Source organism: Chiloscyllium plagiosum, chromosome 2 (assembly GCF_004010195.1).
Source record: "Chiloscyllium plagiosum isolate BGI_BamShark_2017 chromosome 2, ASM401019v2, whole genome shotgun sequence".
NCBI classification, from domain to species: domain Eukaryota; kingdom Metazoa; phylum Chordata; class Chondrichthyes; order Orectolobiformes; family Hemiscylliidae; genus Chiloscyllium; species Chiloscyllium plagiosum.
This window is the reverse complement of record NC_057711.1, coordinates 66,971,737-66,997,539: the sequence shown is the minus strand read 5'-3', so window position 1 is coordinate 66,997,539 and position 25,803 is coordinate 66,971,737. Positions and strand designations below refer to the sequence as shown.

Sequence of the window (25,803 nt, the reverse complement as noted above, 5' to 3'; positions counted from 1 at the left end):
AGATAGACAGAATGGAAGCTGGTGGAAAGATTAACTCTTTGTGATCTAATTTGAGTGAGCACTGGCTTGTCATGGATTGAATGTTTGTGTTGTTCCCTGGAGCTCGAGATTCGGGAAGGTTATGAATTGGATTTGCATTCTAGGAATCTAAGATGATTTTACAAGAAAAAGCCATTTTATAGGACAATGATACTGAACATGTTAAGTGAGCAAGTTTACCTCATGACCTTTCCCAAACAGTTTGTTCTAGTCCCTCACTGTGATGTTCTGTTAAAAGGGAAGGTTATCTAGCCAAAGCAATCATCCACTTGGGCCTGGCTGGATCAAAGTTTCCCACTTTGATGTGCATGTAGCTTAATTAGTCAAGTGTACACAGACCTGTCATTGAGTTTCTCTTCCTCTGCAAACTTTTGCCATTTTATTGCTGCTTATCTGATTGAGGACATGTGGCATTTTTGTAATTTTAATACCAAATTCTGTATAAAAATAGTTTGTTTTCAGTAATAAGGTGAGTAGCCTGAGAGAGCACTTAGCGGTAAGAGCTGGTGCCGCTACTCTGCTAATGGTTTTCGAACCTTAGCTCAAGCCTGGCTTGTAGGTCTCTATATTATAGTGTAACACTGATGCCATTGGTAAGTAAAGGTAATAATTTAAACTAAACTGTCTGTAAGAATTTCATATTCCAGACTACCACAGAGTACGATCTCCGGGAAGAACAAAGAGACATACAGGTTGAGTCCATCAGGGATTCCCTGAGCCATCTCGAATAGGTACTTTAACAATACTAGTGATTATAACAGCACATATTCCAAAAATTTTACAACATGGCTGTGGGTCATCTTCAAACCAACTCTGTATTCTTCTATTTTGAGGAATAAATTAGACTGCAGCACCGTCTCAAACCCAAATTTGCATGGTCATATTCGGCAATAAAATTTAGAAATCCATTCTTTGCTTCAGTTACTAAAAACATGGCAAGCATCCACATTTTAAAGTAAAAGTCGTAATAACACTTTACTAATCCTACTTAATTTGTCACACATCATTTCCTTTGTGATCTAAAATTTTAAACAGATGCAACTTGGAGGACTCAACCAATGCGAACTGTTCCACAAATCTTAGGTTACAATTCAGGTGTAACATTAAATCCATTCATAAATATTTACATATCAAATATTAATGTATGTTTAGTGAAATAGGTCATGTTGCTTATGCAGTTGGAGAAAACAAAATAATCCATCTAAAAGGTACCTTTTTTTAAAATGCATGATTTTTAACCAAATCACATAACACTACCAAAAAGAGGTCAACATACTTTCTAAATTATAGTGGGTAGAGTTCAACTTTGGCAGGTGCAGAATGAGCATCTTAGATTGGAAACCTTTTCATTCAAGTCAATGGAAAAGAAAATTGTGCAAGGGGCAGCCACTTTCCATATTTGCCAGTTTTGCAAACATACACATGAACATGAAGCAGGAGTAGACCATTTAATAATTGAGCCTACTCTGTCACATAACATCAGGGTCGAGCTGATTGTAACACGCATACACCTGATTATCTTTTATATCTTTCCTCACCAAAATTCTATCCAGATCTGCCTTAAAAAAAATACAAAATTGCTGCGCCCACTGTCTTTTCAGGAACAGATATCCAAAAACTCTCAACTTTGAGAAAAAGAAATAACCTTATCTCTATTTTAAGTTGATAACCCCTTATTTTAAAGAAAGGACCCCTTGTTCTGGATTCCCTAGATTCTAGATTTTTCTAAGAGTAAACAATCACTCCACATCTGTCCAGTCAAGACCCTTAAGGACCTTGCATATTTCAATCAAGTACAGATAGGAAGAGGCTCTTCGGCCCATCCTGCCTGTACCGACACATGATGCTTTTCTGACCGAAGAACCTTTTGCCTCTATGGGATCTGTATTCCTCTATTGCCTGCTTACTCATGTATCTGTCAAGGTGCGTCTTCAATGTTGCTATTGTATCTGCTTCTATCAAGTCCTGTGGCAGCACATTCCACACACTTTACACCCACTGCATAAAAAATTTGCCTTTCATACCTCCTTTAAGCTTTCCCCTTTTACCTCAACTCTACACCCCAAGTAATTGACATTTCTACCCTGGGAAAAAACTCCAACTATCCATTCCATCCACGCCTTCTCATAATTTTGTAAACTTCTATCAGCAAGTCCTCACGAGACAACTTGAACATTCTAAGTATTATTCTGGTAAGCATTCTTTAAGTTGTTTCCAACACAGTTAACACTCCGCAATCTCATAATTTAGATAATATGCTTCTTTAGTATTCTTCCTGTCAAAATGGACAATTTCACATTTTCCCCACAGTATACTCATTTTATCCTATTTGCCACTCACTTTATCTATATTTTTCTGCAGCTTCCTTCTATTTGTTTCATAATTGATGTTACTTATCTTTGTGTTCTCAGCAAATCTGGCAACCATACTTTCCTGTTCCTTCATTCATGTCATTTGTATGAATTGGAAACAGTTGATGTCCCAGCACTGATCCCTGTGGGACATCACTCAATGCATCTTGCCAACCTCCAAATATCCATTTGTGTCTATCTCCCCTTTCTGTTAGCCAGCCAATCTCCTATCCATGCAAATATGTTACCCCTAACATCACAAGTCATCTAGCTTTTACTTTCCACAATAACCTTTAATATGGCACTTTATCAAATACCTTCTGGAAATCCAAGTACAGTACATCCAGCTGTGCCGTTTATCCACAGTACATGTTACTTCCACAAAGAATGTCAATTTTCAGCATCTTCAAGTGCTCTGCTATTTATTACTTCCTTGATAAAAGCAGTTATCTTAACTGGCCTATAGTTTCCCGATTTCTGTCTCCCTTTTCAAATACAGGAGCTACATTTGATACTTTCTAATCTAATGGGTTCTCCCTCAAAGCTGGGTGGCAGGGTGAAATGTGAGGGTGACTTGGACAGGCTAGGTGAGTGGACAGATGCATGGCAGATGCAGTTTAATGTGGATAAATGTGTGGTTATCCACTTTGGTGGCAAGAACAGGAAGGCAGATTATTATAAATGGAGTCAATAGGTAAAGGGGAAGTACAACAAGATCTAGGTGTTCTTGTACATCAGTGAATGAAAGGAAGCATGCAGGTACAGCAGGCAGCGAAGCAAGCTAATGGTGTGTTGGCCTTCATGACAAGAGGAATTGAGTATAGGAGCAAAGAGGTCCTTCTGCAGCTGTATAGGGCCCTGGTGAGACCGCACCTGGAGTACTGTGTGCAATTTTGGTCTCCAAATTTGAGGAAGGACGTTCTGGCTATTGAGGGAGTGCAGTGTCGGTTCACAAGGTCAATTCCCGGAATGGAAATGTGTTGCTGGAAAAGTGCAGCAGGTCAGGCAGCATCCAGGGAACAGGAGAATCGACGTTTCGGGCATAAGCCCTTCCTCAAGAAGGGCTTATGCCCGAAACGTCGATTCTCCTGTTCCCTGGATGCTGCCTGACCTGCTGCGCTTTTCCAGCAACACATTTCCAGCTCTGATCTCCAGCATCTGCAGACCTCACTTTCTCCTCAAACAATTCCCGGAATGGCAGGACTATCATATGTTGAAAGATTGGAGCGACTGGACTTGTATACACTTGAGTATAGAAAGATGAGAGGGGATCTGATTGAGACATATAAAATTATTAAGGGATTGGACACTCTGCAGACAGGAAGCATGTTTCTGCTGATGGGTGAGTCCAGAGCCAGAGGACACAGTTTAAAAATAAGGGTCAGGCCATTTAGAACAGAATTGAGGAGAAACTTCTTCACCCAAAAAGAGTGGTGGATATATGGAATGCTCTGCTCCAGAAGGCAGTGGAGGCCAAGTCTCTGGATACTTTCAAGAAAGAGATGGAGAGAGCTCTTAAAGATAGTGGAATCAAGAGTTATGGGGATAAGGCAGGAACAGGATACTAATTGTGGATGATCAGCCATGATCATAATGAACGGTGGTGCTGGCTCGAAGGGCCGAATAGCTTACTGCTGCACCTAGTGTTAAATCAAGGAAGTTCTGAAAAATTAAAACCAACACATCAACTATTTCACCATTCATTTCTTTTAGGACTATAGGATGAAGTTCATCACCACCAAGGTAACTTGTAGCCGCATCTTCAATAATTACTTAGTGCCATTTCTCTGGTGATTGTAATATTCCTCATGTCCTTTCTCCTTCCATATTCTCATTTATTGCTGCTGCTGGGATGTTACCCATAACTTCTATGGCAAAGACTAATGCAAAACACCTATTAAATTCAACTGCAATCTCTATCTCCCATTGTCAATTCTTCAAACTTATTTTCTATAGGACTAATGTTGCGTTAATTTTTCTTTTTAAAAATCCATAGAAACCGTGACTACCTTTTTTAAGATTTTTGGCTGGCTTTCTCATGTAGTCTAATTATTTCTTACTCATTAGTTATTTTTTGCTTCTTTGTGTACTTTGTCCAATTTTCTGATATGTCTTTTCACAATATGATTTTTTAAAAGAACTAGATATTATCCTAAACTTTCTGGCTAACTACAAATAATAAGCGCATCCCTTGGAATTTTTCTTACTTGTAACGTATCCATCATGTGTATTGTGAAATATCCCTTTAAGTCTCTATTTCTTTTCTACTGACCCATTCTTTGAACTGATTTACCAATTCATTTCAGTCAGCTGTTTTCATATTCTAATAATTGCCATTATTTCAGTTTAAAAAAAAGGTATTGGACACAGTCTTCTCTCCTTCAAAGTAAATGTAAATTTCAAACCATTTTATAGTTGTTGCTATGGAGGTGTACCTTTCCCATGAGGTCTTTACTTAGTTCTACCTCATTGCACAATATCAATTCTAGTGTAGCCTCGATAAGTTAAAGCAAGGTAAAGCCACCATAGTCACAGAGAACTCTAGGGCTGTTCTTTCATCAGAGAGACACAACTTGTGGTGGTCGAACGTGAAGGTCACCACGTCTCAGATGAGAGGCAAGTTTGAGGAGGAGGGATCTTTATGGTAATCTCAGCCAGTACGGGAAATGAAACCGCTGCTGTTGGTATTACTTTGCATCCCAAACTAGCCATCCAGCCAAATTAGCCAACCAACCTCAATGTAGCCTACTCTGTGGTTGACTTCTGAACATGTTGCTTCAAGAAAGTATCCTCAAAAGATTTTATGAACTGCACATCAAGGCTGTCAATCTGGCTTTTCCAGTTGACAATCACACAAGCTACTTCCAGGCCTGTCTGACAAGTTGTCATTATCGCTGTCTCAGAGCTGTCTTGCATCCAGTTCCACTTCATTCTCCCTCTGATTCAATCCTTTCTCCTGACCTTGTTAATTAGTTATTATCCCTTCCCACCTTCTGCTCTCTGATGCTGAACATTCCATACTCAGCAAAGGTCTTGGTTTTATCCCTTTGCTCACCCATGTTAATGAATTTTGAGCTAGACATGACTTTGGACATCTGTGCCCATTTGTTTGAACAGGAGCCCTCTCTCTGTCACACAGACACTTTCACCCAACTTGAATATTCTCCCTCCACCTGGACTCCTCTCTCTGGCCTTTTACCTGTACTCAATTTGTTCATTGAAAACCGATGACATGACACCAAATGTCTTAATATCTCTGCTCACCTCCACTCGTACCCATTCGAGCTTAAGTCCCTCTGAACTGACCGCATTCTATGTTCTCAGATCCAAGCCTGACTGTAACGTCAAACCTGCTGACAAAGCTGTGCTGTTGCTGTCTGGTGCATTAACTTCAAATTGTGAAGGCTGTGCGTCAGATCTCAACATCTCCTCCCACCATGGAGCATCAAGCCATTATGTCTCCGACTCTACATGACTTCGTCTCATCTGGGGGTCTCCCCTGACATCCTCCCAGCTCATAGTACCACAGCTCCATTCAGCCCACTTCTGCCTTCTACCTAAAATCTACAAACAGGACTGCCTAGCCAGAACCATTCCATCTGCCTGTTCCTGTCCACAAAACTTATTTCTTTATACATTGACTTGACATTTCCTCCCCTTGTTCAGTCCCTCCCCACTTAAATCCATGACTCTTCTGATACTTTACATCAGTTGAATTACAGTGGCATCTAGGATCTTCCACATGCTGCAGCGGTGACCTGTCAATTGCCCTGCTATTCTTAATGTATTTGAAGAACCTACTTAATTACTTTATTCATTTATATATTTATTTATGCTTTTATCTATTTTATTAACCTTATCGCCAGTTGCAATACTACTTTGAAATTGAGAAATAAAATGAACCTGAGTCACTTATCAGGTACTCACCCAATACCGAGCTTCTTTTGTACAAGTCGATTCATGGAGGCTGGAAAAGTTAGAGAAAGCAAAAACAAACGAGCACCCCTTTCGCATTCATTCACAACTCCCTTAATCGTGAATCCCCTGAACTCTATTGTGAGTTTCACTCAAGTAGAATTTCATTGCCAATACGAGTACAACTTATGCTTCTTACAGACTGACCCAGTTAAAATAGTGAATGAGAACTGGTGACTTTAATTAGACACCAGAAAGTAGAAACAGCACTCCAGACAACATATAGTTTGGGATTATACAGTGATTAACGTTACAGTTCCTGTATCATTCCTTTAATTCCTTTTGCAATCCTTTCCAGTTTCTCTATATCCTTTTTGTAAGATGGCAGAAAAAAATGATCAAATATCTACTGCACTATCCTTAGTCAGTCATATAGGCAGCACTTCTTTTTTTTTTTGCTAAACCCCAAACCTATCAGTACTCTGCAACATCTGTAGTAGGAATGTTGAAAAAAATGAGCCTTTGCCATAGTTAAAATATAACACATTTCAAGAAATTACATAACTTACTCCATTGTACAGCCGTCTTTCCATCTTTAGTGATATCCCACTGGAAGATGGCATTCACCTTTTTCACCATCTCCTTGCCAATATCCTTAATGCGAGAACCGATTTCTGCAAATACAAGGTCACTTTGGAGCTCCCCGCTCTGAAGAAAATAACAGTAATTGCAGTAATTCTGCTTTTGAGTTTGGTGATTTCACAAAAATAAGTATTTTATTTCAATTCTATTCCACTATATTGACCTAAAACTACAGAACTATTAGGTACTCTGTAGTAGTCTTATTTACATTTCATAATATTTAAACGCTCTATCATATACCATTTGCAAAAACAAAACTCTTTTACCGAGTGCTGAGCAGTACAATTTAGGGAAGAGACAAATACTTTCATAGTCTACAGACAGGTAAAGGCTGTACAACCTCGAATTAATATACATCTTAACACTAAGATTTCTAAACAAATGAAAATACAATGTTTAAAATTTGACAGAAAATTTAGGCATAACCACAAACTATTTTTCTGGGTTAATTGATCATTAAATTACTAAGATTTTCCTTTTAATAGAGTGTGGAAACTACCAGTCTCAGGTTTGGTGGCACATCTTTTTCTTTCAAAATACAAGCTATAGCTACAGCAAGTAGTAAAAATCTTCTTATTGTTTTACAATAGCAGATCAGTTTCTTAAAATATTCATCACAAGTACATTTTATGTAAAACAAGATTTGGTGGTTGAATAGTTTTACACTTCCCGGTTACATGCTAGTTTATTCCCCAAATTTTATAACTTATGTTCTATTAGCAAAAAGCTTCCATTCAGAAAATGCAATCATCTATTACATAAAATAAGACTTTGAACTTGATGAAAAAATTGTTGCATGTGAATAGCTTATATTGTTAATAATAAGAAAATTAGCTCGTAGTTGTGAAAAGGAAGATAAATCTTGGGATTGAAACATGAGCTCAAATTGCTACATGATTACCTCCAGTCATTGGTATTAATTTGGACTCAACTGAAACAGAATCAAGAAAACTTTGTACATTCGTGTATCGCTGGACATTGGAGTGCATCTGGGAAAATTAACAAACAGTGAAATTCACAACTAATCTTGGAGGGCAAAGATGTTGCCAGGGTTGGAGGATTTGAGCTAAAGGGACAGGCTAGGGCTGTTTTCCTTGGAGCGTCGGAAGCTGAGGGGTGACCTTAATAGAGGTTTACAAAATTATGAGGGGCATGTACAGGATAAATAGACAAAGTCTTTTCCCTGGGGTCAGGGAGTCCAGAACTTGAGGGCATAGGTTTAGGGTGAGAGAGGAAAGATACAAAAGAGACCTAAGGGGCAACTTTTTCACGCAGAGGGTGGTACGTGTATGGAATGAGCTGCCAGAGGATGTGGTGGAGACCGGTACAATTGCAACATTAAAGAGGCATTTGGATGGGTATATGAATACGAAGGGTTTGGAGGGATATGGCCGGGTGCTGGCAGGTGGGACGAGATTGGGTTGGGATATCTGATCGGCATGGATGGGTTGGACCGAAGGGTCTGTTTCTATGCTGTACATCTCTATGACTCTATAACTCATCATCCACTGAGTAACCTGGTCATTAACAGCAATCCTCCGTGGTGACCTTCATGTGGAGAAAACAGTGAAAAAAACAAAGTGACAATTAATCTTTGGCTCGGAAGAATTTCCACATCCACCAGTAAAAGACAATCTGCAGCCGAACGTTTGAATGTTAAATTCAGCTGATAGTGATAGAGTTGACTGAACTGAATTATAGCTGCCAAACTGAACCGCATTCATTGAAAAAAAACCAACATGATGGGAAGCCAGCTCCATCTCATCTATCTATCCGCTTTAAACAAATTTGGCCAAGAGAGGATGGTATCAGTCCTCAAGATGACAAAGCTTTCTTAAAACAATGAGTGTGTCGCATCATGTGTGGTAATGCCACCTTGCTAACAGGGCATGCTACAGAGATCTATTTACCCACAACTAAGAAACTAGAGGGAAATTAGCATCAGCAGAATGATATGACACTAGTCTATGATCTTAGGTTCAGCATATCCTTCAATCCTGCATCAACAAGTATTTTGAGGTTTTGTTTGGGGGTCTGAAATTCAACTATATGTCAGTATAGAATGTAGAATGACAAGCTAGTAGCAGCACCAATAGATAGTGTAGATTGAAGTACTGATCTTTTGAAGCTATTATACAGGGCTGACTGCACACTAAACACAAAAATGGTACCAAGCAGTAGGCGGAGTATTTCAGTGTCAAAACCATTGTCAGATTCTCTTTCACTTCCTCTATATAAAGGCTACACTGAGAAAATGCAAAGTTTCCAGATACTTCTGTATTTTGAAGGATACCTGGAATAGTTTGTGCCCACCCTACTAACATCTGTGAAATGTTTGGTCCATTTTTGTTGCCTATTTCTCTTCCTGGCCTTCACTGCCTGACAGATGTTGCACAATATATCGAGGACACCCCACAAACTTTTAACTTGAGAATTACAAACAGGATTCTACTGCAGGAAACACATTTGCGTAGATAAACAGCTTACAGACTGGGTTTTTGATAATATATGTTTATCTGAATATTGCATCTAACGAGCCTTGCACTCTAGCAAACATGATAGTCACTCAATGAAAGCCTGACTTACAGACTAAGTGAAGTTACTGATAACTTAGATCACTGAAACCTTGAAGGATTATTAGGAAGAGTAGCTCAGAGCTAAAGTGACTGTGTACAGCAAATAATGTGGTGTTTAATCATACAGATTGTTGCAGGAGACATCACAAATGTTACAGCCACAAATGGAAGGTTTAGGCAGCTATAATGTCCTGGGCTTAATAACCAAGTTCAAAGCGCAAAGCATCTTGTGAGAACATCTCCATTTATTTGCACACTTTCCATGAGAATCTTTTTAAACCTCCCTGCTGCTTCCCTTCCTTCCTCTCTTTGTCAAAGTGAAGTACGCAAAAGTCTACAAGTACACACAATTACAGAAGACATTAATTAAGGATGTTTAACATAAACTGTAAGTATTTTGATATAGTCTAAGTAATTAAAACAACTGACACAAGCAAAACATCTCGCAAACCTTCTGCTCTTTTATCTAAGATAAGCCGAGGAGCATCTAAACGTACCAGAATCACCCATGTTTTGCAGATGTGAGAGCAAGAACTAGCATTGGTAGCCCACTCAAAATCTGGAAATGAGGAGGCATAATGCTGCTTATATAAATCTACAAGTTGCCACATATAAAGGGAAGGCTAGTAAAAATAATTTTTTTAAAAATTTAGAGTACCTTTTCTTTTGATTTCCAAAAATATTTTGTTTACCACCTGAGGGCTATTTTTCAAAAACAGATTAAAGGGAATATAATTAAATGAAGCATTTAGCTTTTGTTTCTCCTGAACTGAACTAACTCTCAACCTTTCCAGATTTATAATTAATATGCTGTACAAGTCCTTTCCTTTGGGTATTCACATGTCTCTTGTAAGACTATGCAATATATTTGCATCTTTGGTTCACAAGTCAATGCTCTCCAAAGATTTTAAACTTTCAAAAAATTAAATTTTCAGCCAGCTGAAATAAAATAAAATTTTTTCTTCAAATCACCAGCTTACCATGCCAATGTCATTATTTTTGGCTTTATAAACAGTCTCCTCCAGAACAACATAGGCTCCTGCAAGGACAACCTCATTACTTTCTTTGACCTAAGGGATAGAGGGGCAAAGACAGTATTAAAAAGTCTAAAGTTTTCAGTATTAAAGTCAAAAAGCTAAGTTAAAAACTGAATTTATAAACCAAGTGTAAAATAGTGCACCTCGAGCACATCGGCTACAGTCTTATATAATGTTTAATAAAACAATTTAGAACCACATGTAGCCTAAAGGCTGCTTAAAAATAATTTGATACTCAGTTCAATTATTTTAAAGTGTATGATCAATTTATCTGAATAATAAGCATAACAAAAGGCTGGGTGTGAATGTCCACAAGTGCATTCACCATAACCTCATTGAGACACTTTGCTAATCCAAAGACAACAAGGTTACAATGGACGAGAGAAATCTTGGTGAGACCTACCTCCACTTAGATCAAATATGTGACCACTATATATATATATATATATATATATATATATTAATTATGATAAAGACTTTAAAATTCTTTCATGTATTGTAGCAAGGAATTCATAATATATAAGTATAGACCAACAACCAAATTCCACAAACAAATCAGAATCGATAATTCAAAGTATAAAATTATAAACAATAGTTAATTTCATTTGTAAAATAGTTCAGTGGACATTCACTACATCAAGAGTACAGAAGTCAAAAACCACAAGAAATCGCAGGGCCTGCCACTAGCCCTTCTATTAGATCTGAGCTAATATAACTGTGCTTTCAACTTTACTTTCTTGCCTGTCCTCTACAACCACTGACTCCATCAAAATTCTAACTTAGTCTCGAATACATTCAATGATCTAGCCCCTAACTTCCAAAGACTAATGATTCAGAGGAGTAGTACCTCAAGTGTTTTAAATGGGAGATCATTTATTTTCAAACTGCATCTCCTAGCTCTCAATTTCCCCGCAAGATGGAAATCTTCTTTGCATCTACTATGTCAAGTCAAATTCAAACTGTGCTATATCTGAAAAGCTCCTGCAATCAGTAAACAGAGCTTGGAGCAGGGAAAGACAACTGAATTGTCATCACAAATCCACTAAACAATTCATAAGCATCAGAATAGGGAACCTTTTGTGGATGTGACTCTAATCCACACTATTTGTCTGACAATGTGCCATGAATGGAGATCATCCAAATAGTAATGTAGTGAAAGACCAATATAATGTGGATGTTGAGATCCAAGCAGAGAAGTTATGGTATAACTGGTCCACGGACTTACACTGCATATACATATACCCTGGCATAAAATACCTGCATATTGATTGGTGACCTCAAATCATCTTAAGGACTCACACGTTGGCTGATGCACACACTGAAAAACTGAAGCGTGTGCGGAGCATGATTTGGGCTAAAAGACAGAAAAACCAAGGAAGCTTAAAAGGAATCCTAACAAGACATAACATAAATCCAGTGTTTTAATGACAACAACATTTCATTATTGTCTAAATCAAAATGAATTCAGAGAGGTGGTTTAAACTAATCTTGAAATCTGGACTTTTTAATCTTTGAAATTTTGACTTCCATCTATTTTGTTCCATCCGTAATGTGTCAAAATATCTGTCTTGTTTAGGTCTTAACCATGAGCGAGTGTGCACACATTTTGGGGTTTTAAAGTTTAAGTCACAAGTTGAAGTTTAGGAAGCATTTCTTACACCAGCCATTGGTTAAGAGTTGTGTGAGACAATAAACAAAATTATTTTCTGTTAATGACAAAATCTGGTGTGTACTGCTTTTGTCTCAAACAGCAGACAAATTGGTCATCCTGTCGAACCAATTGGGATTTTACATATTTTCTGACATCTTGTAGAACAGTGAGGCATAATTATCAGTGCAGTCTTCTCTATTAAGCCATTACACAGGCAGGTCATATCTGAAAGTCATTAAAACTATGTAATGTGTAGAGTGAAAGTTTCTTTCACCTTAAGTAGAATGGCGAAGGCAAGAAAGTCAGGCAAATAGTGCACGAATGAACAAAGACAGATCCTTGGCATTGGAATGAATCATCCTGTTAAGGTTTAAATGATAAATTTTGAACTTCACCAATAAGCAGAGATTACCTCATTTCCAGGCATGTGCATCTTATTATTAGCTAATGTCACCTTATTTCGACATAGCTCCCAGGTGTCAGCTCCTTTCACAAGGAACTAGATGGCGATAATTTCTGATGTGAAAATCAGGAATGGCCACCTGACAGCATAACTTATTGCCTGCTTTGCTGGGATTTCATCCAACTAGAATATCTGGATACGCACTCCATTAAGGACCTTCTCTCCCACCCTTGCCAAATTGCCATTCTCAACACCATCATGGCTGCTTTTGAACAAACTCACACTCCACTTTGAACCTAAGGGACACTTATGGCATGCGTGTTTCTGCCAAATGCTTTGTCAGCATCTACACATGACACCTACTTATGCCTCTAAGCATACTTAATTCATACTCACACACATAGTGCTAACTTAGAAACTACCAGATCTCTGTTGCTAGTCATAGAGATGTAAAGAATGAAAAAAGACCTTTCAGTCCAACTTGTCCATGCGAACCAGATATCTTAACCTAATCTAGTCCTATTTGCCAGCACCCGGTCCATATCCCTCTAAACCCTTTCTATTCACATACCCATCCAGATGCCTTTTAAATGTTCTAATTATACAAGCCTCCACCACTTCCTCTGGCAGCTCATTCCATACACAAACCACCCTATGTGTGAAAAAGTTGCCCCGAAGGTCCCTTTTAAATTTTCCCCCCTCACCCTAAACCTATGCCCTCTAGTTCTGGACTCCCCCATCCTAGGGAGAAGACCCGGTCTATTTACCCTATCCATGCCCCTCCTGATTTTATAAACCTCTATAAAGTCACCCCTCAGCCTTCGGTGCTCCAGAGAAAACAGCCCTAGCCGACTCAGCCTCTCCCGTAGCTCAAATCCTCTAACCTTGGCAACATCCTTGTAAATCTTTTCTGAATCCTTTCAAGTTTCATAACATCCTTCTGATAGGAGGGAGACCAGAAGTGCATGCAATATTCCAAAAATGGCCTAACCAATGACCTGTAGAGCTGCAGCATGACCTCCCAAGTCTGATAATCAATGCTCTGTCCAATAAAGGAAAGCATACCAAACGCCTTCTTCACTATCCCATCCACCTGTGGCTCCACTTTCAAGGAACTATGAATCTGCACTCCAAGGTCTTTGTTCAGCAACACTCCCTAAGACCTTACCATTAACTGTATAGGTCCTGCTCTGGTTTGTCTTTCCAAAATGCAGCACCTCACATTTATCTAAATTAAACTCCATCTGCCATGCCTCAGCCAATTGGCTCTTCTGATCAAGATCCCATTGTACTCTGAGATAACCTTCTCCGCTGTCCACTACATCTCCAATTTTGGTGTCATCTGCAAGTTTACTAATTATATCTCTTATGTTCACATCCAAATCATTTATATAAATGATGAAAAGCAGTGGACCCTTGCCACACACCACTGATCACAGGCCTCCAGTCTGAAAAACAACCCTCCACCACCACCCTCTGTCTTCTACCTTTGAACCAGTTCTGTATCCAAATGGCTAGTTCTCCCTGTATTCCATGAGATCTAACCTTGTTAACTAGTCTACCATGAGGAACCTTATTGAACGCCTTACTGAAGTTCATACAGATCATGTCCATTGCTCTGTCCTCATCAATCCTCTTCGTTACTTCTTCAAAAAGCTCAATCAAGTTTGTGAGACATGATTTCCCTTGCAGAAAGTCATATTAACTATCCCTAATCAGTCCTTGCTTTTCTAAATACATGTAAATCCTGTACCTCAGGATTCCCTCCAACAACTTGATCACTACGGATGTCAGTCTCACCTGTCTATAGTTCCCTGGCTTTTCCTTACCACCTTTCTTAAATAGTTGCACCATGCTAGCCAACCTCCAGTCTTCTGGCATCTCACCTGTGACTATCAATGATCCGAATAGCTCAGCAAAGGGCTCAATCATTTCCCTAGCTTCCCACAGAGTTCTAGGGTACACCTGATCAGGTCCTAGGGAGTTATTCACTTTTATGCATTTTGAGATATCCAGCACCACCTCCTCTGTAATATGGACATTTTTCAAGTATAGCTTTTTAATGCATAGGATCTTCAGTATTCAGTATTAAGTTGAAAGAAAAAAAACTTTAAAGAGACAGAAATCAATGATAGCTCCGAAGACTGGGACAAATTTAGAATTCAGGAAAAGAGGACTAAAAAGGTAATAAAGAGAGAGAAAATAAACTACGAAGAAAACTAGTGAGCAACATAGAAATCAACAGTAAGAGCTTCTTTAAATATATAAAAAGGAAGAGAGGGGTCAAAGTGAACATATGTCCCTGAGAAAATGAATCTGGGAAAAGAGTTATGGCGAATAAGGAAATGGCAGAGGAATTAAACATTCCATCAATATTAAATAATGCATTGGAGGAATTACATTCCATTAACATCATAAGCAAAATAGTACTTGACAAACTAATGGGATTAAAGACAGGTAAGTCCCTTGGCTTTGATGGCTTGCATCCTAGGATCCTAAAACAAGTAGCTGCAGAGATAGACGATGCATTGGTTGTAATTTTCCAAACATCATTGGAGTCTGACAGTTTTCTAATCCTTTGGTACTTCTCCAATATAACATCCCTATTCAATATGGGAGGATGACAAAAAGCAAATGACCAAAGGCGGATTAGCCAAACATCTATTGTTGGAAAAGTTCTTGTAACAATTAAGGAAGTAATAACAAAACATTTATAAAATCACAATTTAACCAAGCAGAAACAGCATGGCTTTCATGAAAAGGAAATTGTGTCTGACTAATTTATTAGAACTTTTTAAGTAAAAATCACCTAGAGTGGACAGAGGGGAACCAGCCGAAGTGTTATGTTTGGACTTCCAGAAGGTGTTTGACAAGGTACCTCACAAAAGGCTGAGGTATAACAGCCCATGTTACAAGACCCACTGAGCTTTTCCATCAATTTATGATTTTGTTTCCTCTTTACAGTATCCACAGTTCTTTCGGTTTTCATTTAGCATTGAACTCACTGCCACATCTCTTCTAGACATGCCCACCTTGATGACGTTCTGCTCCTCCCTCCGACAGGAATTCTGCTCCAATCTTTCTCTTGTCCACCATCATTAACTTCACTGTTCCTCCAATAGATCAGATAGACTTTACTGAAACTCATTTCCAGGAGAAATGAGCTGTTTGGCAGTCCTTACATTGCGTAACTTTCTTTTGGTTCTATAGCAAGTAACACCAGGTCATTTATATATAAATGGACTTGGTTATTTCTGTATTCCTTGAACTTTTCTTCCGCTAAATAAATGATTGTATGCTTGGTATCTTCAGCTGATCCCACCTTCAACTATCTGCACAATACAGGTTACCCCTTACAGTTTGGTTGGAAGCAGCAGAGAGTCAGAACAGAAATATTGTATGGACCTGAAGCTAGGTGGTTTTCATGGCTTTAACCAATATATGATATCCAAGCATTTGCAGTTAAAACCCTCATGAGACACCTCCTTGTCACCCTTCCAGCCTTGGATTATCTTTGATGATTCATAACTTGTCTGCTGAATTGCTACAAAATGCTTGAGCATCATATAGCAGCGGTGTTTGACCTGAGAGTGACAGAGCTTTGTGCAGTTGTTCTCAGTAGGCCATTGAGCTGTGAGGAACAGTGGACATATGACATTTGCACTGTACATCTCCCAGCCTTGAAAGGCAGTGTACTCCCTTAAAAAGCTGAAAGATAGACTGAAAGATTGCCTACAGAGATACATGGAACCATCACTGATCTGTGCTCTCATTCAAATGGGTAGGCATAAATGTGGATGAGCTATGCAGGGTAAGCCTTACCTATCCCTGCATGTTGCTTTTAGTGTTGTTGCATTGAAGTGCAATGCCTTAGCTGACTGTTCAAGGATCCATGACATCTGATACTTTGTCTCCCTTTCATTTCACACTTCTCTGCATTCAATTTGATCTGTCACCTATCCTCGCATTCCAATGTGTCAACCAGTTGTTGCTTGTGAAAGATGAGCAATGCTTAGCCATTACAACATCGTCCATCTTTCAGAAGTATAAAGACACTGCTCATATCTGAAATGGACATGACTTCACCGGATCCAACAAACAACAAAGTAACTTCAGCAGACATTTTTAATTCAAAAGTGACCATATGTTCACAAAAGTGTTGGGTTATTCAAAATGAAATGTGATCGATACTACCTATGTGCCCTCAGTCATTTTTTTATTCCTTCCTTTATCTTCCAATACGTTTCCAAGCAGACACAATGGCTAGAACAGTGTTGGAGAGAGTCTGCTCTGTAATTTGCACTGTTAGCCTGGAGGAATGGCTGATCTCCCACAGGGACAGTTGAGCATGGAGGACCCAGGCTATCAGACATCTTGCACAGATGCTAGCTCACCATCCTCAACTGCTGCAGACTTTGGCATCAAAGACACGGAAGGAAATACAGAGGGAAAACACCTCCTGACCATCCTGAGAGGAAGCTTCTAGGGCCTGTTTGTGAATCATGTTTCCATCTGGGTGCCTACTATCATGTCCCTCAGACAGAGGGGCCCTCTTATTTCACACTTCTCTGCATTCAACTTCATCTGTCACCTATTCCTACACTCCACCAATATGTCAATGCCCTTTTCAAGTTCTGCATTATCCTCCTCACAGTTTACAATTGGCTCACAGTTTTTGTTACCTCAATCTTTAAAATTATGTCCTGTGCAGCAAGATCTACATCATTTGGTTACATTTGAAAAATGCAAGCATCTGAAATACTGATCCCTTGGAACCTCACTATAAGCCTTTCTTCAGCCTAAAAAATACCCATTAACCATAACTCTGTCCCTCAGCCAATTTTGCTCCTATCACTTTTATTCCATTAGCTATAGGTTTATTCACAAACCTATTGTCTGGTACCGTATTGAATGTCTTTGGGAAGTCCATGCATACATCACCAGTCTTGGCCTCATCTCTTCTTTTTGAGATACTTTATCCTAATTTAGGTAGACTAGTATTTTTCAGGTCAACTAGTAGCAGCCTTCAGCACCTTCATGTTTGTGTGACACATTGCAAGAAATGTTGTTTGAGGTAGTCATTAACTTGCAGGATACATTGATACACCATTTTGTATCAACCTTGCATGATATGCAATTGACTTGGGTCATATTTACAAGAATATATTGTAAAAGTAATTTCATTAAGGTGGAAGAAAGTCCTGACCTTTGACTGAAGATGGATAAGATTACCATTTTTCCACATTTCAGTTTCTAATGTTTGTCCAGGAATAACTGGCTTTGCAAAACGAACCTGTATTAAAAGAATTTTATTTCATAACTCCAACTTTTTCTTCACTGTTACTATCCCATTATTCAGAAATCAAAAACGTCAAGCAAATCAATGCAATGGAGTCCAACAAATTCTCTGATCAGTAACTTCTTTGCATATGTAAAATTCAGCAAAATACACAATTTAAAATACAAAAATTTAGTACTGAATTCTCAATGATTTTTAAAAAATGCTGAAATGCTGTGCTTTTATGTGAAGACTTTTCTGTGCTATTTTTACACCACTGCTGCCTCACAGTGCTCTGTCTATATGTGATGCAGACTCAGATTCGATTTCAAGGTGACTGCCTGTATGGAGTTTGCACATTCTCCCAATGTTTGTGTGGGTTTCCGCTGGGTGCTCCAGTTTCCTCCCACAGTCCAAAGATTGGTTCTGCGTCCTCACTTGTTTGTCATTTATATAAATTACTTGGGTGAGGATATAGAAGGCATGATTAGTAAGTTTGCAGACAACACCAAAATTAGTGTCACTGTGGAGAGTCATGATATGGAGATGCCGGTGTTAGATTGGGGTGGACAAGGTTAAAAATCACACAACACCAGGTTATAGACCAACATGTTTATTTGGAAGGTACAAGCTTTTGGAGCGCTGCTCCTTTGTCAGGTAGCTACCTGATGAAGAAGCAGTGCTCCTAAATCTTGCACTTCCAAATAAACGTGTTGGACTGTAACCTGGTGTTGTGTCATTTTTAACTTTGTAGACAGTGAAGGTTTCTAAGATTACAAAGGGATCATGATCAAAATGGTCAATGGGCTGAAAAATGGCAGATGGATTTCAGTCTGGATAAATGCGAGGTATTGCATTGTGGTACAACAAACAAGGGTAGGGCTTATACAATTAATGGTAGGGCCTTAGATAGTGTTGTAGAATAGAGGGACTAAGGGGTGCAGCGACATAATTCTTTGAAGTTTGCATCACATATAGACAGGGTGGTTAAAAAGGCGTTTGGCACGCTTGCCTTCATAGCCCAGGCCTTTTGAATATAGGAGATGGGAAGTCATGCTCAAGTTGTATAGCATATTGGTAAGGCCTCTTCTGGAGTACGGTATCCAGTTCTGGTTGACCAGTTATAGGAAGGATATTTTCAAGATGGAGAGGGTTCAGAAGAGGTTTACCAAAATGTTGCTGGGCATGCAAAGTTTGAGTTATAAAGCAAGGCTGGATAGCCTGGGACTTTTTTTTTCCTGGAGTGTAGGAGATTGGGAGGCGACTTGAAAGAAGTTTATAAAATAATGAAAGGTATAGATAGAGTTAATGGTAGTTGTATTTTCTCCAGTAATGAGGATTTCAAGACTAGAGGGCAGATTTTTAAGGTGAGAGGAGAGAAATTAAAAAAAATGAGACGACAAGCAAATTTTTTACAGAGGGTGGTTCACGTGTGGAATGAACTTCCTGAGAAAGTGGCGGATGTGGGTACAATTACAACGTTTTTAAGACACCTGGATAGGTACATGAATAGGAAAGGTTTGGAGGGATATGGGCCAGGAGCAGGCAGGTGGGATAGTTTACTTTGGGATTGGTTGGACCGAAGGGTCTGTTTCTGTGCTGTTTGACTCGATGACTATGTGCAGGTTAGATGGACTGGCCATGCTAAATGTGGGGTGATAGGGATGGGGGCTGGGTGGAAAGCTCTTTGGAGGGTCAGCACAGACTTTGAGTCGAATAAGCTCCTTCCACACAGTAGGGATTCTACTTAATTCGCATTTCCTACAATTTTAGCAATTAAACACAATTTTATATAAGCAATGTTTCTCTTGTACATGAAATTTAAATTTAAATTATTTTATATTATAAACCATGAATGTATTAAATGTAAGCCTAATTTTTAACTCAAGGTAGGAGTCATGCAGTTGATAATCAAGGCAGGTCTGCCTTCTGTCATATATCTATATATCCCATCATGTTCACTGGGATTTTGATCCACAAATGAAAGGTGCTCTAATCCCACAGTCCTCTACATAATTAATAAATATAAAAAATCAAAAACAACCTAAGAGCTAAATGTGCAATCAATCTAATGCTTGGTGGATAATGGTGTTATAAATTACAATACTACTTTGTACCTTAATAGCTTTGAATTTTGTCACATCATTATTTGCATACTGTTTCAAGACATGCCGTGCTGCAAATCCCATGGAACACAACCCATGTAGAATTGGTTTTTTGAACCCTTGAGTGAAGGAAAATATTTTAAATAATTTCATATGCATCACACGAATCTAACCTAACAAAGTAATATATATTATTTGACTGTTAGTTAATATCCAAAATAAAGAACCATTTGCACTTTCTTCATTTTACTTTTTGGCCAGTAACTATTTTTCATACTCGTAAAACCAACTAAAATGCTTTGCCAAGTTATTCTTAGCTTTCCACAAATTAGGTACATACAGATATTTTCTACATTTATATGGAACCTTATGTGCCAACTTGAGATTTTATTTAAACTGTCCCAAATTTCCCCCAAAAAAATGCATTATTTTTGAAAGCAATTTCTGCTCACACTGAAACAAACAAGGTTAAAAGAATTCTGCAAAGCATAACTGAGGTTTATTCTTAGAATGATACCACACAAGAACCCAAAGCAATAAAATTGTCAAAACAATAACCTAAGTTACATTATAACATTCAATCAATTAATCACTTAACAGCTCCTGGATGTTTTGTTGCAATTTAATTAAATAGCTACATAATTCTCATCGTGTAGAATACGAATTATAGAAAGTATTTAACAATCTTTAAGGAATAGATGCAAGCCAGGAGGATATAAATTTCACCAAATCACATTTGAACTATTTTGACAAAGTTTTTTTCTCCTTGTTACATAAATTCCATCTGACCTCCTGAATCTCTGCAGAGTTGCGTTATTTTACAACTTGAAACAAAGACTAACTTAAAGATCGTTAGTACGTATAGGCTACCTAATAAAGTTTCAAAAAGGTTAAACAATTTAAAAATGTATCAATCATTGAAAAATAGCTCTGAATGACCACAAACCTCTCCAGTCTTCTCTTTCAACCCTAAAACCTTCAAGCTTTGCATCATTCCAGATTCTTGCAGATCTCCTAATTCCTTTACCTCACTATTGACTGCCAATTACTTCTTTAGCTATCTCAGTCTCAAACTCTGGAATTTCCTCTGAAAACCCCTCCGTCCCTCATGCTCCTTAAAACTCTATTTGAAAAATATCACTTTCTGCAACATACGTCCTCGTGTTGGATTCTTTAATTCAACACTAGCATGACGTGTCTCGGGGTGTTTGTGTTTAAAGCACCATATATATTCAATTGTTAATGCTGTTGATCAATTTTGCAACTGATGCATATCAAATTCCATCCTGTGTAAGATCTTGGATATGAACCACAAACATATTTACTGTACAGAAGTATACTCGCTTAATGTGTAAACACTGTTTTAAATGCCACCATTCTACAATGTGACAGATGTACATTTTCATTCTTATTTATTATGATTAAGTGTTGGGTACATATTAATTCTGTCCTCACACCACTAAAATGTTGCTCACTGAATGATTTCAAGTTCAATACAAATGAATTCTACTTAATCAATGTCAACTTATTTCCAATAAAATTACCTGTTTTATCACTTGCTGTACACATAGTTTTCACCCTTTCATAGAAGTGTGACAAAAATCTAAACCTATTTTATTTCCTAGGATGGAAATGATCTACATAACAGAGTCCTGGCCCTTTAATATACATTCAGAAAAACCTGACATTAATCTTTCATGTAATACATGTAATCATGTTTCCTTGAGGAACATTTGATTATTGAAAAGTAAACTGGACAAGACAACACCCACTATTTAATTTAGTCTCAGTTTCCCAACTCAGCAAATGTGGTATATTCTGGTTTTACATGCTCCTAAAATCAGAAATATTTTATTGATAAAAAACAAAATAATGACATCAAGTTAATTTGATTGTAGCCATTCTGCATATTGTTCACTAAATATGCTACAAATTTCATTGAAGCTTCCATCAACTTAACAGCATATAGTCAACTTTCAAAGTAACATCACTCATGAATTTAACTCCTCCGCAATAGAAATTCTCATAACATTTTTGTCCTCCCCACATGATTTCAATGCCCTCCTGGCTGACCGAATAATTTCATTTTCCACCTTCATGAATTCTCCTTCCCCCAGGTTACGCCGCCCACCTGTGTTTGCTCATTTATCTCAACTCTACAGTTCCTATCCCGATACTTAAACATTTTTCAGGGTTTCTTTAGCTCCATAACTTCCTGCAGCCCTGAAATGCTCAACTCAAAATGTCCCCACTCATTTTCGAACAGCCAATGCTGTTCCTTTGTTAAAGAAGGGCCATTGGGATAATCCAGGAAACAAAAGGCAGATGAGCCTTACATATTGGTAAGGATATTATTAGAGAAGATTCTTAGAGACAGGATTTACACACACTTGAAGAAGAATGGGGAATTAAGGATAGGATAGAGATGGTCAGCATGCCTTTCTGTGGGACAGGTTTTGCCTTATAAATTTGATTGAGTTTTTTTGAGGAAGCGATTAAGATCATTGATGAGGTTAGGGGAGTAAATGTTGTCTACATGGACTTGGCTAAAGCATTTGATAAGATCCCTAACGATAGTCTGGCCCAGAAGATTAAGTCACATGGCATCCATGCTGAGTTGGTAAGTTAGATACAAAATTGGCTTGGTCACAGAAGACTGAGGGTAGTTGTAGAGGAGTGCTTTTCTGACTGGAGGTCTGTGACCAATGGTGTTCGATAAGAATCAGTACGTGGACACTGTTAATTGTAATATTTATAAATGATATGGATGAAAACGTCTGATTACTAAGTTTGCAGACAATGAGAAAACTGACGGAAATGTGGATAGTGAGGAAGGTTGTCAAAGGATACCGCAGGATATGGATCAGTTGGCGAGTTGGGTAGAGAGATGGAAAATGGAGTTTAATTCAGACAAGTGCGAAATGACCCATTGTAGGAGGTCAGATGTAAGAGGAAAATATACAGCAAATGGCAGGACCCTCAACATTGGTATACAGAGGGATTTTGGGCTGTAAATACATAACTCCTGAAAGTGACAACACAAGTCGATAATGTGGGAAAGAAGCCATATAGCACACTTGCCTTCATTAGTTGGGGCTTTGCATATAAAACTGGCAAGTCATGCTGCAGCTACAGAGAGAGAGTGTTGATGGTTAGAAACCATAACAGAGGAAGCTATGAAACAGGACAACAACTCAGCAGATGCAAAATGTGCAGCCCCAAAAGTTAAGATGGGATTGGAGCTTTAGTAATTAAGAGGCACCAGAAAATTAAAAGTTTAAATCTTAAAGTTGCATATTTTATGCATGTATGTTCAAATTAAGTTATTTTGAGTCAGGATACCTAAGGAACAGCCTTGAGGAATCACAAAAGGAAAACTCTAGAAATCTTGAGACCCACAGAATGGACAGACCAATATGTACTGAATATTTGTACATCGTATCTCAAATAATGGATTGCTAAGTATTATTTTGTGTGTCCAATAAAACTGCTAGTTTGCCCTTTTATGACTTGGAGATGCCAATGTTGGACTGGGACGTACAAAGTTAAAAATCACACAACACCAGGTTATAGTCCAATAGGTTTATTTGGAAGCACTAGCAGCGCTCCAAAGGCTAGTGCTTCTAAATAAACCTGTTGGACTATAACCTGATGTTGTGTGATTTTTAAGTTTGCCCTTTCAGTTAGTGATCGTATTTTTTGCCAATATGACCATTCCACAAAAATTAACATTGAGACCTTGAGATTTCATATGAAGTTTAAAAATAATTAAATCCCAACAGATTACTTAGCTCTGTTTACACTATACTCTTCTTACTATGTAGTATGCATTTAGTCTGGTGTTGTTACTTTTAGGTAAGGTGGTTACAGCTGGCAGCATGCTACTCTGATACTCCCTGCTGAATTAGTATTGATGCACAAGTGAAGAATATGATGGATTACAATATTATAGATAATGGTATACTGTTTTGTTGTCACCATTCATAGATAGCCAGTTCACTTTGTCAGATCAGTTCTCAAATTAACCCTACTGAGCATGAGTTGTGGACTGACACGATATGCTGGACGATGTCCTCTGTGTTAATATTTAAATTAGAAGGATTGTGCAATGGTCACCATGACTCAGAGTCAAGGAGACATAAATCAAAACTGATTTGAAGGCTTATTAAACTCAATTCTCTCAATTTCTAACACAAAAACACTCCAGCCACTTTGCTCAATTTGTTAAGAGCTGCTACAGATATAACTAATTTTTGATAACTGTGACGGTAGAAACTTAACATAATCAGTACATCTAGTTAAAGACTAGAAATTCTGACTGAAACATTTGGTGTTTGACACTGCTACCTACAAATGCTAAATTGATTGCTTTACAGAGATGCACTCAATACCCAAATGACCACCTTCTGTGCTGCATTGACTTGACGATTGAATTACACCATGTCAGCAAATATGCCAAGGTTTGGAAACTTGCTTTAATTCTTCTGTTTTGTCAGTTAGCAATAAAGAGAAGCAGTGTCATGAACATGTACTAGTAGCCCATCACTGCTGGACCAGGAGAGATTTGGGAAGAGAAATGAGAGTCATAAAGCCATTCATCCAAGCAAGTTTCTTAATGTTCAGAGGAAAGCATGCTCCTTCTATCCACTCAAAAATAGATAAGAGCTTATCTTTAGGATTCTCTTTAGTCATGCATCACTCCAAAATTGGCAATTCAGCTCTTTGGCAACTATGTCTTAGAACCTAATTCATTTTAAGTCAGTCTATATCCTGGCTCAAAAGAACATTCTGATTAACTAATGGTCAGCTTGGAAGAAGGGAATTCAGTGGGGGACATGGTTAGCTCACAGCAACATGAGTAGGCCATTGTTCACCATTTAAGGAGCATCAGCATGATGTCCACTGAGCGGAATGTTTGAAAATACAGCTTGTGATTTTTACAAATTTGAAGACAAAATGCCTTCAACACTAACTACTGTCTTTATAAAAATAGTAAGATAAAACTTCAATTTTTTTTTCCATCTCAAGAAAATGAATTCTAGCTTTTAGCAATAAATATAATCTGCTAAACAGCAATCATGTTGGGTCTTCCAATCTGAATTACTGTCTTTACAAACATTTTAAGATTTCATTCTGTATGTCTTTTAAAAGTAAATTTCTAGTGAAACCTGTATCATACTAACAAAAACAATTTAGTCAGATGTTAATTGCAATTACCGTTAATTGCCTCTTTGGCTGCATGTAATATCTAGTCATTGCTTAGTATTCATGCAGTATGCACGTTACCTGTCACTCTTTAACTCAAGGTTGAACGGTTAGAAATGGAAAATACTGGAGATACTCAAAATTTAGAGTCAGAATTTTTGTAGAACAGAAAAACACCCAGACAATGTATCCGTCCACACCTAAAATTATTTTTCCTTGTTATGACTCAATAAAAGTGTTCAAAATAGAAAAGTGAATAGATATCACAAGCAAAATATATGCTGAAAATAATGTTATACTTTTCTTACCTTTCTGCTTTAAATAAAACATATAAAATGTTAACAGCAAGAACAGCAGGAAAAAAAAGTAAAACACTGAGTTTGCATGCTAATTTTTATCACATTAAATCTCGTTCACTTGTTTCTTTTTAATTTCATCTGAATTTTTGTTTTAAAGTCACTGGCATATGTGAGAACTCAGTGGAAAGAGAGATAAGAACAGTTGCTCATCACATCATGAAGCATTCATCTGAAAACTAGGTGCATTAGCAAAACTGAAATCAAAGGAAATCACAGGAATAGCTCTCTAGTGGCTGGAATCT

The 25,803-nt window shown here is 38.0% G+C and overlaps 1 protein-coding gene across 1 annotated transcript in view; it reads right to left on the bottom strand.

The window, feature by feature from the left end:
* The window catches only part of hsd17b4 (hydroxysteroid (17-beta) dehydrogenase 4), a 134,171-nt gene that overhangs the window by 13,767 nt on the left and 94,601 nt on the right, over positions 1 to 25,803 (bottom strand). Inside the window, exons 19-22 of the mRNA XM_043711513.1 lie at positions 20,010 to 20,116; positions 17,821 to 17,907; positions 10,504 to 10,593; positions 6,875 to 7,013 (exon numbers count right to left, since the gene is read on the bottom strand). Coding sequence (XP_043567448.1) covers positions 6,875 to 7,013; positions 10,504 to 10,593; positions 17,821 to 17,907; positions 20,010 to 20,116 — 423 coding nt within the window. The remainder of the gene's footprint in view (positions 1 to 6,874; positions 7,014 to 10,503; positions 10,594 to 17,820; positions 17,908 to 20,009; positions 20,117 to 25,803) is intronic.